We start from the raw sequence: 20676 nt of genomic DNA, 5'->3' as shown, positions 1-20676 counted from the left end.
TTGAATTACACAAAGAAAAGAAGGACTCCAATGGAAACTTATTAGCAATTGATTTAAGTATTAATAACAATAGAACAACATTAGTTAACATATATGGACCTAATGTTGATTGTCCAGAGTTTTATGAAAAAGTACGAGAATGTTTTATAGATTTCGATAATGATTACTTCTTATTGTGTGGAGATTTTAATATAGCTTTGGATCAAGCTCTGGATACTCAAAATTATTGTCATGTAAATAATCCCAAGGCAAAGGATATGCTTATTGAGGTCATGAATGATTTACATTTAGTAGACTATATGCGAGTTCTCAAACCATGTAATAAATTGTATACATGGAGGAAAAAAAAGCCATTTAAGCAAGCACGCCTGGACTATATCTTAATCTCAGAAAACTTTACCAATATCACTGAAGACTGTTCAATTAGATCTGGTTATAGATCTGACCATTCAATAGTAGTCATCGAGTTCAGATTTAACACATTTGAGAGAGGGCGGGGTTTATGGAAGTTCAATAACCTACTTTTATATGATAAAGTCTTTGTTGAAAAGGTAAAACAACATATTCAATTAGTAAAAACACAATATTCCCATGACTCTCAAGATGAGAATTCTGAGCTTGATGATGCTTTATTTCTAGAAACCTTACTTATGGAAATACGTGGAATGACAATTTCTTACTCATCTTACAAAAAACGAGAAAGAAATACTTTAGAAGCCAGTTTGATAGAAGAAATCAATGAAATCGAAACCAATGACTCAGAGGAGCTTGGGGTATTGGAAGAAAAACAAAAACAATTGGAAAATATAAGAAAGGAAAAATTAAAAGGTCACTTTGTGCGTTCTAGAGCCAAATGGATTGAAGAAGGGGAAAAACCCACAAAATATTTTTGTCATCTAGAGGCAAGAAACTATTTAAATAAGACAATTAAAAAAATAGAAACCCAAGATAATGGGATTATTTATAATCAATCAGATATTCTGAAAGAAATCAAACAGTTTTATGAAAACCTATATAAGAATTACGACTCTGATTTGATCAATATGGACCTGAATGATATATTAACTTTAACAAAATTACCTAGACTTGATCAAAAAACTTCCATGGATCTGGAAAAAGATATTGGTGAGCGTGAAATCTTTCAAGTGCTTAAAGAAATGAAAAACAATAAGTCTCCAGGCAGTGATGGATTTACAACAGAATTTTTTAAATTTTTTTGGAATGATCTTAAGGCTTATATTACTGGTGCTATTAATCAAATCTTTAGGCAAGGATATTTACCAGTCTCACAGAGACTTGGTATCATTTCTTGTTTACCAAAGGGTGATAAACCAAGGCAATTCCTTAAGAATTGGCGGCCTATCACTCTACTTAATGTGTTATATAAATTAATATCAGGCTGTATTAGCCAAAAAATTAAAAGTACTTTAGATTATCTTATTTCTAATACACAAACTGGCTTCATAAAAGGTAGATATATAGGGGAAAATACTAGATTTATATATGACCTCATGGCATATACAGAAAAACATAATTTACCAGGCTTGCTTATGCTTATAGATTTTGAGAAAGCATTTGACTCAATATCATGGTCGTTTATATATAAGGTCTTAGATTTCTTTGGTTTCGGTAACAATGTAATTACTTGGGTTAAAATTCTAAATACCAATATCAAAGCCTCAGTTCTACAATGTGGAAAGCTCTCTGAACAATTCGACATTCAGAGAGGGTGCCGTCAGGGTGACCCTATTGCCCCATACTTATTTATTCTATGTGCAGAAGTACTTGCTATTTTGATTAAACAAAATAAAAATATTAAAGGTATAGTTATCAATGATAAAGAACATAAAATGTCTCAGTACGCGGATGATACATCTTTGACCCTTGATGGCTCAGATAAATCACTTTTTAATGCTTTGGAAACCCTAGAATTCTTCTCAAAGCTATCAGGATTAAAAATAAACAGCTCCAAAACAAAAATTATTTGGATTGGAGCAAAAAAATTTTCTGCTGATGTCTATCATCACCCAAGATGGAAATTAGACTGGGGATCCACAAGCTTCACTCTCCTAGGAATACATTTTTCAGTTGATCTAGAAAAAATTGTAGAATTAAATTTTATTCCTCAGATTCCTACTATTCATGCAATGATAAAGCAGTGGAGTAGAAGGATTTTAACACCCATAGGAAGAGTCACAGTCATTAAAACGCTTCTCCTCCCAAAACTTAATCACCTATTTTCTGCACTACCAAATCCCAGTCAAGAAATCATAAACTCATTAACACAGGAACTCTTTAGATTTATATGGAAAGCAAAATGTGATAAAGTTAAAAGAGTAACGGTTACTCAAAAATGCTTGTTGGGTGGGCTTAACATGACCAATATAAATAATTTCATAATATCTTTAAAGTGCTCATGGATTCAAAAAGTATCAACATGCAACCCATCCTGGATGAACATTTTTGAAGCTTCTTATGGAAAAGGAGTGGTGAATAAAATCTTAGATTTTGGGGATGAATATATATATTGTCTGCTAAAAAATACTTTTAATCCATTTTGGACTGATGTTTTTACTTCATGGATGAAGGTAATGAGTTTACATTTGACATTGAATTCTCGGACACAAATGAATTTTGTAAATGTTCCAATATGGTACAATTCAAAAGTTAAAGTTGGCAAATCATATGTGTTTGTAAAAAAGTGGTATGAAAAAGGTGTCAAGACAGTCAATGATTTTGTAGACTCTAACGGTGTTTTTCTAACAATGGATAGATTTGAAAAAAAATTTGATATTGATCATGTTTGTTTTATGCAATACAACAGTATTATAAATTCTATTTCTACGATGGCAAAAAAATTATGTGTGTCGAAAGAGTTGAGAAAATATGCTAATGGTCCATCCACACCTTTTCACTATGAAGATATACTATTGCATAAGAAATGCACAAATTATATATATAAGAACATTACTTATAAAGAAGAAATTCCGACTTCAATTGCTAAATGGAATTCATGTCCATTTTTGAGGGGCTATAGAGATATCATTACCAAGGAAGTTTTTGAAATATGTTTTAAATTAACGTCAGATTCAGCAGCACAATGGTTGCAATACAGAATTCTACATAGAATTATACCTGTTAAAAGTTACTTAAAAAAAATCAAAGTTGTGGATAATGATATTTGCTCATTTTGTGGACACAGCTCTGAAAACATTGAACATATTTTTGTGTTTTGCGACAAAATAGGAACTTTGTGGAACCAACTAAGCTTACATATTTATGAGAGAACAACAAATAGAATTGGTTTCAATGTTTTTAATATTATTTTTGGTGATTGTCCATTACAAAATTCCAACAAAGTAATAAATTTCATAATTTTATATACCAAGCAATATATATTTTTATGTTGCAAACAAAACAGATCACCATCTTTTGAGGGTGTATTACAATATATTAAGATGAAATATGAAATTGAACATTGTATATTTTCAAAAAACTGTAATTTTAAAAAATTCAGTACAATCTGGGCTGTATGGAAAAATATTTTTGATTAATGCCTTTCCTCTCTTTACTTGGTACTGTCAACCTTATTATGTTATTATAACTAACTATGTGTGTGAATGTATGTATGAATGTCATTATCAAATACTAAATTTTGCAAATAAAAAAAAACAAAAAAAAACAAACCACATCTTGTGTAACTGGTTATCTGCCTTTAAATTCTTTCATTTCATGTGGTGCAGCACCATGTGCACAACTAAAACTTGAGATTTCTGGCCACGTTAAAATTCATAAAGAAGAGAAGAAATCAATTGTGTCAGTTTATTGTTAGCAAATTACCTGAATTATTGTCATCATGCACATCCGACTGAACTCAAACACTTTATTTGATAAAGGATATAAGGATTTTATGAAGTCACCATAAGAATCACTCAGGCAGATATAGAAGCTATAGTTATTGACAAATAAATCCGCTGCAAGAACCATAACCTGGTCACTCAGAAAATACAAGTTGGATATAGTCTACAAATAATTAGTGGCTATGTTCATCGAGATCCACCATCACGTAACATTAAATGGTTTCAGAACTTCACAAAATGGACCATTTATACTTTGTAACCCGCTGTTCTTGATATCAGGACTACCAATCTCAGAGCACCAAAATGTCTGGTCATAAGTACAAGTGAAGATAACGAATACTGATCAATCTCATAAATCCTATAAAGTTAGAAGAAGGACAAACATAGACCTCTGGATATACCAGAGGTGGGATCAGATGCCCAGAAGGAGTAAGCACCCCCTGTCGACCGGTCACACCCACTGTGAGTCCTGTATCTCGATCAGGTAAACAAAGTAATCCATGGTAAAATCAGTATGTAAAGAACAGCCAACAGTAGGTGTGAAACACGTCAGACTCAATGACAGGTTATATTTGCAAATTAGATCATTATAACAACCAAACAATTTGAGAAATGCTGACTTTAAAAGACACAAGACATATATTAACTCTGGTATGAAATCCATACAAGGTACATTAAGCAACTTACGTAAAACTTCCTGGAGTGTTGACACATGTTGCCCCATTCTGACATCCGAGGTCCGTCCCAGCAAACTCTGAGCACTCATTCACGTCTACATCACACAAGGTGCCCTACAAAAGTCAGAGTCAATACAGATATCATCCAAACTGAAAAAGGATGCATTAAAAGCATGATTCCCCTAGTCAACATCAATCAGTTTTACTCAACACAAACAAAATTTAGCACCATAATCAGTCAAGTGTTGTCCAGAGTGATGCCTGTGTCAGTCAATCCACGTATCAGATCCCAACCTGAATCCATTAGTACCCCATCAAGTGCTTAGGTTAATCTCACTTTTAGAATCTGAATCCCCCTTCATGAAATTATTTATCACACCATTGTAAATATCTAATTTACCAATTATTAATGAACTTTCTGACTAGTTTAGGGTTGAATTTACCTTCCAAGACGGGGGACATTGACAGAAGAAGCCATTGTATCGGTCCACACACGATCCTCCGTTCCTACATGGGTTTGAATTGCATTCATTTTGGGTGAGCAGCTGAAAAGTCGAGCCATGCTTGTTAGAGTTAATTTGTGTAAAAGTCACACTAGAAAACTGACAAGTCAGGAAAGGACCACAATGAATATTCAAATTTTAGAAAATTCTTAGTCACATAACTCTGTAAGGAAAAAACCAATAAATCTGAAAATCAACAAGAATTTTCCTCTATCTAATCCAAGTATTGTGTGTGTAAAATTTATGAAAATCTTCCCAAGGAAACTTAAGTTATCGCATGCCATAGAAAATACTGATGGACGAACAGAAGGACAGACAGTGATTACCATTAGACACTCGCCATATGGCAAAATACATAAAAAGGCAAGATCATTATACAGTAAAGATTCAAATACTATACATGAAAAGTCTTAGTCATTCAACATTGATTCATTAAGATTTAACGTAGTATTTGGCTCTCGCTAACCTGTTGCAGAGACTGGACGGTATCCTCCAGAGTAGAAACCTGGACAATTAAAAAAGGAGAGAAAAGTCATTTCTAAAACTGATCTTGACACGTCAAATTGAACTTAAAATGACAATTCCTTTAAATATTTTTTGAAATTCTTTTTTTTTTTTTCATTTAAATCAAAAACGGAAACACGATATCCTGTAATACTTTGCATTGCATGCTGTGAACAATTAGATATCATGCAAATTAAATCCACAATATTTAATGTATAATTAACATGCAAAATTTGCCAGTCCTTACATACTAAAATCTATTATATGCAAGTATTCATTTGCATCACCCTCCCCTGTAAATATCAAACATCATATACGGTCCGATTGTGATTCAAGCTGTGATGATTGAGTGAACAAAAAAAATCAATACTGCATGAGAAATCTTGCTCATTAATTTCACTACTGAATCTATGTGGTTCTTGCAAGAGATTTTCAAAGATTTTTTCTTCAAAGAATGTAAGCCTTTAAAACCCTCTTGGAGCTCTTGTCTTTTTGAAACCCAGGGGTCACAGTTTGAATGAGTATCTGAATCTACACTACATAAGGATGTTTGAATATCAATTTTAAGTTCTGGTTCTTGAGAAGATGCCCCCCCCCACCCCCACCCACACACCCACACACACCACAGTCCTGGTGTGGTCATGAATCTACACTGTCACTATATAAAGATGAATGCATTTTAATTTGACATTGTGTCCTTAAGAAGAGGATTTTCAAATAATTTTCCAATGCAATCCTTCCTAATTAAAACTTTAAACCTCTTTTGTGACCCAGCCCTGACTTGATTCTATAAAAAAAAAATACTTGCACATTAAGGCATATTGGACCCTTAGATTATTGTTCATGTGAATATTTTTCAAAGTGTTTTTTTTTTTGGTGAAACTCTGAAGCCCTAATATAGGCAATGCACTCCTGGGGTCATGATGTAAACACATTTGAATCAACATTCAAAATTGTATAATCACATATCAATTTTACAAATTGTACAATTGAGGTTCTTGAGAAGATTGTGGCACTAATCTTGTCCCTGAGATCACAATTCCCTTCACCTTAGATTATTTTATGTGAAGTTTTGCTTAATTTAGCCCTGTATTATAAATCTTGAGAAGATGAGAAGTTTGCACCAGGCAAACAGACAACAGGGAAACCTCACTTTAGTTTATGATTAAAATAAACACAAAGGAAAGCGTCAATTGGATATAACTTATCAAATATAGATCCGAGAAAAAACATCTGCAGGATATGCAAATTTACACTTGCTAACATTTATTGTGATGTTGTGGACATCTGGACGTCTAGGCTGTACCTAACAAATATGCCCCATGCACAGCAGTGGATATGAAAATTTTTCATTGCTAAATAAACATGCAATTTAATTTCCCCAGCCAGTTTGTGAATACATTTCAAATGCAAATAAATAACATAATTAAGCCATTAAAACAATAAACTTTTAAAGCACCAAATTGGATTTTTTTAAGCACATTCGTTCAATTCAATTTGCAATGGTTTGGAATTACGGTTGGTTTTGTTTATTTATTAGTCAGGTGTCTCATTCATTAACTTAAAGGTGTCTGTTGAGATTTTACGTAAATCAATTCAATATAATTTGGGATTGTGCTGCAAACAAATGGAAAACTTGACAAAGTAAACATTGGAGGGTTATTTTGCTCAAGGTGCATGGCTTATAAAGCGTCACCCTGTTCCGGACTTGGTTGATTCTTCTATTCCATCTCCGGTTTTGCCTGTTACTGGATCGATTCTAAGAAAAGAAGATCATTCTTATAATAAAGATCATAGTCAAGTCCACAAAATGTACTCACTCTCGTCTGAACATCAGTATCATCACTGGAGACCTGATCCTGTATGCTGGATACCTGCAGAATGGAAGAGCATGCTAACAATATCTATATGTAATACAAAGCCCCTAAAACCTTGCTGTATTCATATATTGGGTAATGTAGATTTGCACTCTTGCTATGGTAAGCTTAATATACCAATTTTCTCTTTTGTTCCCTCTTGTATACTATAAATTAATTCCTAAAAATATGCAAGGAATTGATCACTGCATAATTTCGCAATAGGTAACACTAACAGAATAAAATTATTTGCTTTTACCAATATTATCATTATATTATTTTCTTCTTTTCTTTTTTTTTTTTGGTCATTAAAATACATGCAAGAACTCTTGATTCACAGAAGACACGTGAATTCATGTTCATGTGATTTGATATACACGAGTCATTTCACCATTTTAAATTCGAATGTAAAACAAGGAATCTAGAGTAATACTTGAGCAAATGATATCAATCCTTTAAAAACGGACACATGCACGTCATTATAGACATAAGGATAGATACAAGATTAGTTCAGTAGAGGTCAAAGGTTTGTTTGTATGCTGTTTTAAAAGTCCCATTTGAGAATTATTTTTCACTCAGGTAGAGACATTACAAGCTGACAAATTTGGATGTGTGACTGACAAGTAACTTAAGTATTAGAGGATATAAAAGTCGATCTGAGTTATCCATCATGTACTATTTACTACAATCTGAGACAGGAGGCAATTGTCAAAATCTAACACACTCATGGCCATCCTACAAGTCAATTCATGTAGCTATCATAAACTAGATGAGTCCCCTGATGATAAACGAACATGTCCATTGGAACAAAAAGTTGAGAGTTGGATCTTGACACATTCACTATCAGCTCATCTGAAATTCACATAGTATAAGGCCAATATGTAAGCTGACAATAGTCATATAGAATAAAACTTAAACTCTGTAACACATCAGTAAAAAACTGCACACCATAACTCGGCTAACTGACTATAAGCTGTGATGTCTAGGGATTTTCAAAGTCTAAGGGTCAAGACATTACTACAAGTACTAAGTCAATTCAATAAAACTTTAAACTTAATCTCAAACACATCAATATACAACTACACGCCTTAAATCAGCTCAATATCTGAAATTATAGCATGTTTAGTACTAGTGAAACAAAAACCCTAATTTCTGTCACATTTTTCACAGTCCAAGAGACATAATTCTGCAGAAAGTAAATTAATAAGAGCAGATCTTGCACATGACCTGAAACACATGAATTTTGACAATTTTTGTGAGAAAAAAATGCCTAAATAAGGAAGTAATTCTTATGTATGAAAAACACTGAATTAGGGTGATTCAAATTTAAACTTAATCTGTAACTTATCAACACAATTGATATCTGCTAACATTAAGGGGGAAAAAAGTAAGGAAATTTACAACTAGGAGAGTATGAGAGAATGACTGACATATGGGAAGGGAGAGCACTATATGCTCCAGCCATATGATGCATGTATATCATGATGGGGGGCTGGGATAACTACGATCCACGAGAGTGACCCAGAAGCAGATTAAATTCGGGACACATGCAGTTATCGTGCTCCACTCCTGTGCACCAAACACTCGATGATCTGAAGTTTGTAAGATCTCATATAGTACATGTATATAACATTTTCTGAAAGTGTAAGGATCTAATTATCAATAAGTTTTTATTCATTTTTTGTTGTTGAAAGATTTGAAATTTACAACATGACAGATTTTGAAGATCGAAAAATATTAATGGAATGAGTATCAGTATGGATGCGAGTATGAACATTGTGAAATGCTTTCGTTACGTATAATAATACAGCATGAATTTCTGGCTTATATACTGCTGTTTACTTACTCTGTTTTCTAATGTAGTTAACCTTGACCTTATATCATTTAAGGTCGTCTGAAGGTCACTTGACGATGTTAAGGAATTTAATCGCTGTTCTATCTGTGTTAAACGCCCCAACAAGTTACTTGGCACCTACAAGTCAGAAGAGTGAATCCTAAAAAAACATATAATCCTAGAAACTTCTCTACAATTCAAATTTCATAATCAACTTCAAATCAAACATTTACCTTGATAAAAAACCAATAAAATCAATTTCACACAGTAAACATAATAACAATGGACTATAAACTTTTAAAAATCCAGCTAGCGTATAAACTCTCTACATTTTACTTGACCTTCATTTTGAAATATTCTTTTATATTACAAACATAATTCACTCACTGTTTTGCAAATTCATTTATAGAATCAATTTGATAGTACATACCCCCCCTCCCTCCCAACTGAATAGCAGACAAAGACAATACCTACATTGACCCCCAGGGCATTGACCCGGTTATACCTACATTGACCTCCAGGGCATTGACCCGGTTATACCTACATTGACCTCCAGGGCATTGACCTGGTTATACCTACATTGACCTCCAGGGCATTGACCCGGTTATACCTACATTGACCTCCAGGGCATTGACCCAGTTATACCTACATTGACCCCCCAGGGCATTGACCCGGTTATACCTACATTGACCTCCAGGGCATTGACCCGGTTATACCTACATTGACCTCCAGGGCATTGACCCGGTTATACCTACATTGACCTCCAGGGCATTGACCCGGTTGCGTAGTGTGTTTAGCTGATTCTGCACCTCTCCTGTCGGCTGCAGGTTGTTTAGTCGCTGTTCGATGTTGGTCACCCGGGTTTCCAAATTACTGGGAGCCTAGAGCAATAAGAGACATATCAGACAAGATATGCATGACAGTTACATATATAAACAACTTTCTTCCTTTACATTTCTGTGAAAAACATTCTGTAATTCGAGAATTTACAGACCTATATTTTCATTTGAACTGGGAGGGAATTGGAAACACATCGACTGTTTAAAGAGTCTTTTTGGCTTACTGATATTATAATAATAAACCAAAGAAAATTGTTATACAACATATCTATCAATATTTTTAATGGAAATTTTCAAAACTTCCCATATTTAGCAAAAACTTTCCTTTTAGTAAAAAGTCACAGAAATCATAAAGTTCTGCTAGACTCTTGATTTACAGATCAGCAGTCTTACACCTTAATCATTCCACAGAGACAATTAACCAGTTAGGTAACAAAACTTAAAGCTGTATGGTCCGAATTACAATTTTTTTTCTCCAACTCATAAAAACACTATTAAATCATTGCAGTTATGTAGTTATGAGGCTGTATGACATATCATACATTATTTCACCTGTTTTAACCCAAATTATTTGATTTTAAATCGGTGTTTACTACAAATAACCGCATCACACTGCCATTTCAAGTGACAGTCACGTGACCAGTTCAAACTTTCAGATCATCGGTGGTCTTATCTGTGTAAAGCTGTGTATTTTGTTACAACAGTACCATGCCATAAGTTTAATAAAAATATCAAATACCTCTTAGTAATTCGTTGTGTTACGCTCTTTCAGCCTTAAAACTAGACAGTTGTGTATGAGTTAATACATCATGTTGGGATTCCCCTGACGTGCGTGGGTCTATTTATAGATTCTAACACTGTATAATTTATGGGATGATTTATATATGTACCACACTATATTTACTTTCTAAATAATATTCTCACTGTTTTCTTTTACATCCAGATGTTTTCGAGCATGTAATTAAGGGAAAGTTAATAACTTAATGAAGTAATTAATCTGCTTTAAAGTAATTATGTACAAAAATAATACATGAACATCGGGTCATACAGCTTTAAAGATGAAGGACGACACGACCGATATGCATGTATCTGCATTTTGATGTCAGTCATTACTACATACACTGTACATAGCCTGTTACATTATTAATGTAGTAATTTCAGAACTTTACTAATTGTTCAAGAAAACAGTAAAGTTCAAGAATAATTTAATTGAGTATCTATAAATGCCAACTGCTGTTTCTGGACTGCTTGCGATGTATCAATCATCATGGAATGAAGTTATCACTGACTGTAAGTACTTCAATAATATACATCACAGTGTAGTTTTCTTGCTGATGAACAAAAAATCACATGACATGTGTTTGTGAAATACAATGCTCCTGTGCTTGCAGCAAATTCCATAATTCTAAGTCAACCTTATTGAATTTCCTTAACGTTGGGATGTGTGACACAGCACTGATTTTGGCCCTTCAGTTCACAAAATCTACCATGGTTTTGATTAGTGACAGTCAGACTTGTCCAAAGGGCTGGAGCAAATGTTTCAGGAACTTTGACGGCCAGATTATTCAGTTTAACATACAAGACAACAGTAAGTCCTACCGACAGTAATGTACAGACCCTGAAGCGTGAATTATTAAATATTGGTTTGATAAACTTGTTAATTTAAGTTTATTCTCCTCCTGTCATAAATAGGAATCAAATGTAACAACCTTTTAACTCATTTGTTGCTCAACAAATATCCTCTTAACAAAAACGCTTACAAATCCTAACTATTTGATGATATTGCGCCAATTTTGCCGAGTTTAAGTCATGTGTCGTCTTTTGAAACTTCTCTTTCATTTTACTTTGAAGTGATGCATCTTATGAAAATATGTATATTGAATATCTTGTTATATATGTCTCTGTGAATAATTAAGAATTTTAATTTGAAAATCATTAATAATAATCGTTTTCATTATAAAAATGATTTATTTACATTTAAATTTGATAAGGGAATGCAAGCATTTATTCAATGATCATGGTTGCTTATCATGTTGATTGACGGCACCCATTCCTTACCCATACAAGATTTTGAAGACACCTGCCAAACTTTAGAGAGGGATATCAAGGAAGCCTGAGACGGGGACCCGTAGGGTGGACTCCATGTAATTCTCCCATATAATAATAATAATAATGATGATTGGTTTTATATAGCACCTTATCCAGCGTATGCTGCTCAAAGCGCTTTACAATAATCAATGTACATTATTACCCCGGCAGACCTTATATCAATCTAGAACTTTCTCAGCCTCCTAGGAAGCATACAGTGCAAGCTGCCATTACAAGTGCTAGAGCACTAACATTCTAACAATATCTTTCACTGTCTATAGCCAGGTACCCCTTTTACACTTGAGTGGAGTGAGGAAATTCATGTAAAGTGCCTTTCCCAAGGACACAACGTCAGCCCTGCCGCGGCCAGGACTCGAACCCACGACCTTTCAGTCGAGAGTCTGACGGCTTAACCACTAGGCCACCGACGCCATATACTAGTACATGTATCGTGCATACTCGCCTATAAGTCGGTTGTATAGTTTTTAGATTATTTTGGAGGGAATTGCCATTGACCCATTTATAAGTCGGTCTAACTTTTTTCAAAAATTGGTTGATAATTTCAAATCAATGCTCTAAATGTTTTTACCCGTGTTTCAAATAATGTTTTGAGAAATGATATTTTTTTTCTTGACATATCAATTTCATATTACTAGTAATACTCTTATGTATTTATCTGTGTTCCAATAATATTTTGGGACATGACATCAATATCTCATTTTTTTATTCTCAACAATAGAAACAGTTACTATTTTGTTCATGTTTTTTGTTGTTTAAAAAATACTAGGCTATACATTATGCCATCCAGAAAAATACTAGGCTATACATTACGCCATCCAGAAAAATACTAGGCTATACATTACGCCATCCAGAAAAATACTAGGCTATACATTATGCCATCCAGAAAAATACTAGGCTATACATTATGCCATCCAGAAAAATACTAGGCTATACATTATGCCATCCAGAAAAATACTAGGCTATACATTACGCCATCCAGAAAAATACTAGGCTATACATTACGCCGTCCAGAAAAATGCTAATCTTCTTAGGACACTCCTATAAGTCGGACATAGAGTTTTGGACCAAAATTTAATTCCAAAAAATCCGACTTATAGGCGAGTATATACGGTACACAATGCTCGAGCTGGGATTCGCCATTTTCGCCAATGGCGAATTTTTTTCAAAAATGGCGAAAAAAAATTTTAAGTGGCGAAAATCCCTTTTTGCAATAATTTGTATTTTAAAATCTGTCTTGTGTTTTCCTTTGTCAGTGACACATTATCGGCTGTTTGTTTATGCAGTCAAAATCTGTTCACTCAGTCAACGCGTGCGACCGGAAATCTTGTGTCGCCCCAGTGCACATAGAGCTGGTCACGAAGGCCAGATAATAGCCTCAGGTAATCTATGGCTGCAAAAAAGTCGGTGATTATAAATAAAGTAAATCGGACAGCTGTGTACCCTGCTGTGGTCAATTGTTTAACATTTAAAATCTTATTCATTATTGTGTTATCATCTCCACATTAATGTCAATTCTTAATCACAGAACCGACCGGTATTATTGTGTATAAATTAAATGTATATACATCAATTGTTTGTTTCTGCAGCCAAGCTCATTGATTATAAGATTTTGATGTGTTTGATTTTAGTTCGAATATTTCATTAACAATGCGGTCGGTCACCATTGATATGGATGTAGCAATTTTGATAAATAATTTTCTTTGAAGTTCGGTATAAAGATGATAATCTCATAAGACTATGCACCCCATTCTATTTTGACACTAAACTTGTAGCTTCTGACTCTAGTCAGCCTAAAATTAAAGAACAATATCTATGTTTGGCTTTACAGTCAACCCCACCGGCTCAAACATCTGATTCTGTCCAAATTGCAAAATCTACCATACCAAAACGGAAATTTGATAGGGAATGGTTGAGATACGACTCTAAATTGGGCTTGATGTTTTGTGATATCTGCATTTCGGGCAATGTAGACAATGTTTTCACTGAGGGGTGTAGCATCATGAAGTTTATATTTATATGATTTATTACCTGATTTTTGATTTCCACAATAAAATTTAATTATCAAACAAATCAACTTATTATTTCATAAAGAAGTGTTTAGGTATGGTAGCTGGCTATTTTTAAGTAATGTAACTGATTCCAAATGCTAAAATCAGTGTAATGAATAAAATAATACGAGTGAAATAATTGTATAGCATGAGATTATCTGCGCCGCGTTGCACCCCGAAAAAGTGGCGAAAGGGAATTTTGGCCCAGTGGGAGCACTGACGGTACACCCATACGCTAGCAACTTGCAGTGTCTTGATCACTTCATACCTACTTTTTATATGACACCACATCAGTTGAAATACTAAACAAGTAAGCAATTAAATTCATTTTAATTATCCAACACTTCCACCAAAACATATCAAATTCATATTAGTGTAAGAGGTATATTACTTAAAATAGATATTAGAATTTGACATTTTGTATATTTTAAAATCCCCTATCAACAAATTAAAAAACATAACACTGCACGAACTTCTTGTCATCAACAGTAACATTATCGTTATTTACTTAATATTTGGTTTCAAAAGGAAAAATCCATTTTCACATATATTTTTTTCTTGGAACCATAAGCTGACTTCAGTTTACAATCTTTGGTGAAAGTTATTTCCCTTTTACCCCAAAATAAATATATGCTCTGCCATGTTGTGGTGAAGTGATAATATGTCTGTAAACTTTTACGGATTTGAACTACGGAAAGTCCAGCCTTGTGCAACTTTTAAAATATTGTGTCAAACCAAGAGCAATTATCACAATCTTTTTTCACCTCAACTAAGTGCTGTGTTGACCTACAATGACTGACGGACGTTCGAGTTCCGAATGACCATGCGGGAACAAACGGTTTGAGGGAACGAATGGTTTTAAATGAGAACAGAACCTATTGTTCTGGGAATGGAATGCTTTGGTCTGCGAATGGAACGCTTTGGTCTGGTTCAAATGGTGTAGTAGTACGCTTCAGGGTCTGTATGAAAATACTACACAACCTTCCTACCTCGGGATTCATCCCTATAATACTTACCACAGTTGGTGAAGTTTTCAGGTGATCAATTTCTGCTTTGTTGCTCTTGATCTGAAACAAGAAAAGAAAATTACAGCAGAATCTAACAAATATCATAAAAGTCTAGAAAAAATAGAATGCCATTCTTTTATCATGTAAATTACAACATAAAAACAAAAAAGAACAATACTGATTATCCTAGCTATTTTCATTATAAATATTTCAGACTTCAGATTGCCTTAAATCACTTAAGTTATACATACAATGTACTTAAAATTTTGATAGAATTTGCCTCAAATTGTAATGAATATAAAAAAAAATCTACAAAATTATTAATTAGAGAACAATATTGAAATATTCTTTTATATAGTCCAAGGTACATTATATGTTTCCTTATGCACCATATAATATCTTTCAGCTTTGCATTATTCACAATCTTACAGCAGTACATTATTAAACAGTAAATTTGTTCATTTCATTTTGTTCCATACTGTGGGAACATCTAGCTACCCTTGCTTGAATATACGTCACAGAATGCCTGAGTGAGATATCTGGAGGGCCTGTGGCTGGTGTACTCACTCACCATTATTTACGGACTTTGGCCGATTACACATATCCTTGACATTTTACAAACTCTTGAACCGCAAAACTGAGCAACACAGATAAATATCAGATTATAGTGCCGCAATTTTGGTCAAAATATTTACCATTATGATTATCATAATGGTGATGACTATGTACACATCTTCCTTTTCGGAGTCAGTAAAATATCACATGTATCCATGGCATAATTAAAAGTGTTTAAGATTTCAGCATCTTAAAACCCCAGAAAGGTTGTGGTCTAAATTACTTTAAAAGGCGGGACAGAGGCTTGAAAAGGAACTCATTATTTCTACCACAAGGCTGGATAGGAGTGCAACAGAGAAATCTCATGATGAAAATAAGAATCAGAGAAAACAAAATATCTCGCACCGTCAGAACATCACCACCCATTTAATTAACAACGACAGAATAAAGAAAAATAATAGCACCCTTCGTTAATTTCAGAGTACAACCAAACATTGTGTTCATATGATCCAAGTGATTGATCTTGACTTTCGTTGACTGTTAAGTGTTGTTGCAAATTTGTCACACCGCGCGAATAGAATTTTTTTATCGCCTTTCCGAGTACGAGATTTCTTAAAAGGGAAGTAACTATGACACTGATATATTTTGTAAAACCCAGAAAAGTGTAGATTCTTGCTGATAACAATATTAATGATTAGGCAATCAAAATGAATTAAAAACATTATTGAATTATTTAAAAAAAAAAACAAAAAAAAAACAACAAAAAACAACCACACATAAAATTTTAATTGGTTCTCAAAAATTCTAAAAATGATGTTAAATCTATACTATATATAAGATGATGTATAGATACATGTACTAAATGATTTGAAATATCTTTATGGAACTTCTATTTAAAAAAAAAATAGACCACGTAAAAGTTCTAATAGTCCAATATTAGAAAAGCTGAAAAGCCGAAAATCATCAAATTTCTATTATAATACCCATTGCTTCAACTTCTTTTCAATACTAATTTTTAAATGTCTCGAACAGTAAATAGTTTTATAAAACCTCAACGTATTTGGTTGGGGTTTTTTTTGGGGGGGGGGGGTGTTGTTTGTTTGTTCTTTGTGGGGTTTATTATTATTATTATTATTATTATCATCATATCTAGCAATCTTCAACGAAAATGATCACTCTTCTCATAGAAGAAGACGATCTAGCAATCGCTATCTCCTTCATAATATGTATAAGTGATACAATCTTCAACGAAAGAAGAAGAGGATTATCCAGTGTAACAGGGGCGGATCCAGAAAATTTTGTCGTGTCTTTTCCGGTCCCTACTCCCCAATTTTTCCTTCTTTTATTTTTGTTGTTGTTGTTGTTGTTTGTTTGTTTTTTTTTTTGTTTTTGTTGTTTTTTTTTTTTTTTTTTTTTTTTTTTTTTTTTGGTTAGATTTTCCTCTCTAATAATAATTAAAAGATAGATAGGCCTATTAGGGTTGTAAAAAATTTTATCAAAAGTGGTGTTACTAAAATGGAGAAATGCGAAATTGTACTTTTCAATTTAAACAGAACATGAGACAAAAACTGGAATGATTAACTGAGTGTTTTTCAATAACCAGGAATATTCTATGTAATAAAAAAGATACTCAAACAGTATCCAGCTAAACTGTCGCCATTTTACTTCCCTCTTTTAAAGTACATGTATAGAAATATTATCAACAGTATCTTGTATATGGATTCTTGACCCTTGTGCATGGTTGTACTGTAAAATTATGAAATATATCGGATACATGCACTGCCGGGTCGCTATCAGACTGCAAGGATAGAACGATAAGACACGGGGGAGTGTAATTAATTCATAAAACCGGATAATGACTTTAGAGGAGATAGTACCAGTCTCCTGACTGTGTTCTCCCATAAACACACGCTCTCTTTATGTAAATTAACATACATAATAGGCCATCAGCTGATCGTTATTACCCCTGATAAAGATCGTATGTATGTCTTTCCCAGCGCTCTTTGTAGCTCGTTTTATAATATTGTATATTTTAAAAATCAGCATTTGTTTGATGATTTTTGCTGCACTCGCCATCTAATTTGCATGTATTTTTGCTGTAAGACCACCAACCACTCCCACCCACCGCTGAATACCATAATTCTGTTAAATTTGCGAGCCTTTCAACACTTAAGAACGATTTCTCTGGGTTGGAAAGGGTGAGTAGGAGGGGAGTAGAAGAGAGGGGAAATAGTGGTGTAGTGGGGGGGGGAGACAAGATGGGGATAGGGGGGATACCCGGAGGGAGGGTAGGTGGTGAGTGAAGGGGAGGAGGGAGAGGTGGACCACCTGTCCACCCATCCCCTTTTCTGAGTTACCATGGTGGCAAGCCGTTGAACATTTTCTCCATCAATGTTGACGTATCCCCCACCCAGGGATTTGAAAGTGATGTTGTGATTGGTTCCCGTCTGAAATATGAGGTGTCCGTTCACTGTCATCATACGTGGCCTGTAAACAGCAGAAAATCATACGTTTTCAAAGTTATTTATCATTATTTAATGTTACTCTATCTTATACGTAAAGGGGCGGGTGTACCAGTCATACCGTGATATTGAATAAACTATGTACGACATTTTCAGTGACGGATTCAGAATCTCCGAAAGGACGAGGGGTGGGGCACATGTGAAAGTCATCCACGTATTAATCAAAATACCCAGCCATTTGGAGGGCCAAGTTTACGAGTTGTACTCGTAAATTTGTGGCGAAAAGGGGGGGGGGGGACCTCTAAATCCACCACTGATTTTCCGACCGTTTTCTATTCTTAAAAAATAATCTGTTTATGATACAATGCTGATAAATCTGGTAGGAGTTGGGAAGTTCGCTCTCCAACAAATACATGTAGCTCAAATCCTTTTATTTCTACCTCACTTGATCAACAGTTCAGTTTCCCTATGCCACGTGTTGCTCTTAGATCCACCGGTACATGTTTTTTTAATCTTTGCTCCCCAATTTCGTGAGAGCGTAGGGACTTCCTTTAAAATCCCTAACAACAGGCTGAGGTATCAATAACTTTTGGTTTAGGTCTACAAATCAATACATGACCTTACTTTAAACTCCTCCCCCCTTCCCCATGTGATTCGAACCCTCGACCAACTTCAAGTATATTAAGGGTCAATTTAACGAACAGTGCAGGCCATTCATTATTAGTTTAACCTCAAACCAATCGCAACAGAATAGGCAAGTCTCAGCATGGATTTGTGAAATGAAAATTTCCGATAATCGGACAATGAAAAAGCAACTATTACTGTTAAAAAGGGGTGTAACTATCTTCCAGATTTAAATACGTATTTTTTACTATGTAGTATAAAGTTTCTCACAGTTTCTTAACATGAACGAAGGGGAATACTGGAATCTGCACATTCTCGATACAAACAATATCTTTAAAAAGGGACAACAAATAGATGAATAAAAGTGACTTACTGTTCCGGTGATATTTGCCTTCGTTGTCGGACATTCTGTTCAGTAATTGTAATTAAATACACAAAAAATAAATACAGAATTGTCATGGTGTGAGCGACCCCCATGTTTATGAAGTCGCTTCCCCTCCCGACAAAACGCTGGTATATATATGCAGTATATTGGGGACAATCTAATCATAAAATATGCTAATTGTACAGCACTTCAAGGTCTATATATCAGGAATACATAGATTGTCATATAATATACCCATTACACAAGTCGGGCCGGAGACAGGGGTGAATTTATTGCGGTGATTTTATAATGAAATTCATTGTGTATGGTTATATGCTGTTCTAACGGGTACTTTGTTTACTTAAAAATCATGTACAGGAATTACAGTAAATATATAAATATTCATTCCTTCATTGCCTGAAATTTCCTTCTTTGGATTCATCGTAGTCGATTAAAAGAACTAATTATTGTACAAAAAGGGGTATAATATAGAAATGTATATCCAAATTATTCTTAAAACTGTGACAATTCATCAGTAACCTTGGAATACTGATTGAATATACTTAATGGAAATTCAAAATTTAAAAAAAATAAATGTACGTTTACTTCTAACACCAAAAGCTAGTACTACACATTGATAAAGTCGCCAGTCATTTAATGCATGTATATTGACTTGACTCTGTCAAGATCACGTTATATTGTAAACATGAATTTGAGACACGATGGATGGACAGTTTTAGCTTACAAAATCAGTGGTAAAATCGTTATGTGGTCACTTGAGTTTTTATAGTGTTATACATGTAAATGATTTTACCAGGAGACAGTCCACATGCACGGCAGGCGAAGTGCGTCATGGGGATGATAATGTTTTATCACATCAGCTGGAAGTCGTCTGTTTAATAATGTCCACAGACATTTTGTCAGCTTTTTCTCTTCTTCAAAGATTGGTGGACTGGACAGTACGAGAGCCACGAAAGGTCGTGGATTCTTTTGGGTTTTTCCCGAATATCTCCCCGTAAAAAGACATAGATTCAAGTAAACATAAGAGGTGATAAAAAACACACCATTAAAGCATGGTGGTTGTTTCTCAAAATCAATTTCCCTATTGATAGCTGTCTCTATACCATTTTCTCAATTGTTGATTGTCTTTTCATCATTATAATTTACTGGAGGTTGTCTCCTCACCATGTTTTTATTGATAGTTGTTTCTCCATCATAGTTTTATTGGTGGATGTACCCCCGTCATATTTTCACTGGTAATTGTTTGTCCATCATATACAATGTACTTATTGGTGGTTGTATCATCACCAGATTTTCTAGTGGTGGTTGCCTTCTCATCGATATAATATTCTTATACATGTTGGTGGTTGTATCCCCATACACATTTTTATTGTTGGTCGTGCTCCGTTATAATCGTCCCTGTTTTACCATATT

General features: G+C 34.1%; 1 protein-coding gene across 3 annotated transcripts in view; it reads right to left on the bottom strand.

Moving 5' to 3' along the window:
* LOC125648020 (cubilin-like) overlaps positions 1-19436 on the bottom strand; it is a 123383-nt gene extending 103947 nt beyond the window's left edge. For all 3 annotated transcript variants that reach the window (XR_007360180.2, XM_056142106.1, XM_048874909.2), the window contains exons 1-9: positions 19252-19436; positions 18150-18279; positions 15247-15297; positions 9990-10115; positions 9247-9372; positions 7241-7303; positions 5507-5545; positions 4981-5082; positions 4548-4651 (exon numbers count right to left, since the gene is read on the bottom strand). Coding sequence is in view for 2 of the 3 variants with exons in the window: in XM_056142106.1 (XP_055998081.1) it covers positions 4548-4651; positions 4981-5082; positions 5507-5545; positions 7241-7303; positions 9247-9372; positions 9990-10115; positions 15247-15297; positions 18150-18279; positions 19252-19355 (845 nt within the window). In the remaining variant the exon portion in view is untranslated. The remainder of the gene's footprint in view (positions 1-4547; positions 4652-4980; positions 5083-5506; positions 5546-7240; positions 7304-9246; positions 9373-9989; positions 10116-15246; positions 15298-18149; positions 18280-19251) is intronic.
* Positions 19437-20676: the final 1240 nt, after the last annotated feature.

Source organism: Ostrea edulis, chromosome 6 (assembly GCF_947568905.1).
Source record: "Ostrea edulis chromosome 6, xbOstEdul1.1, whole genome shotgun sequence".
NCBI lineage: Eukaryota > Metazoa > Mollusca > Bivalvia > Ostreida > Ostreidae > Ostrea > Ostrea edulis.
The sequence above is the reverse complement of the archived record's forward strand: the minus strand, read 5'-3'. Positions and strand labels throughout refer to the sequence as shown.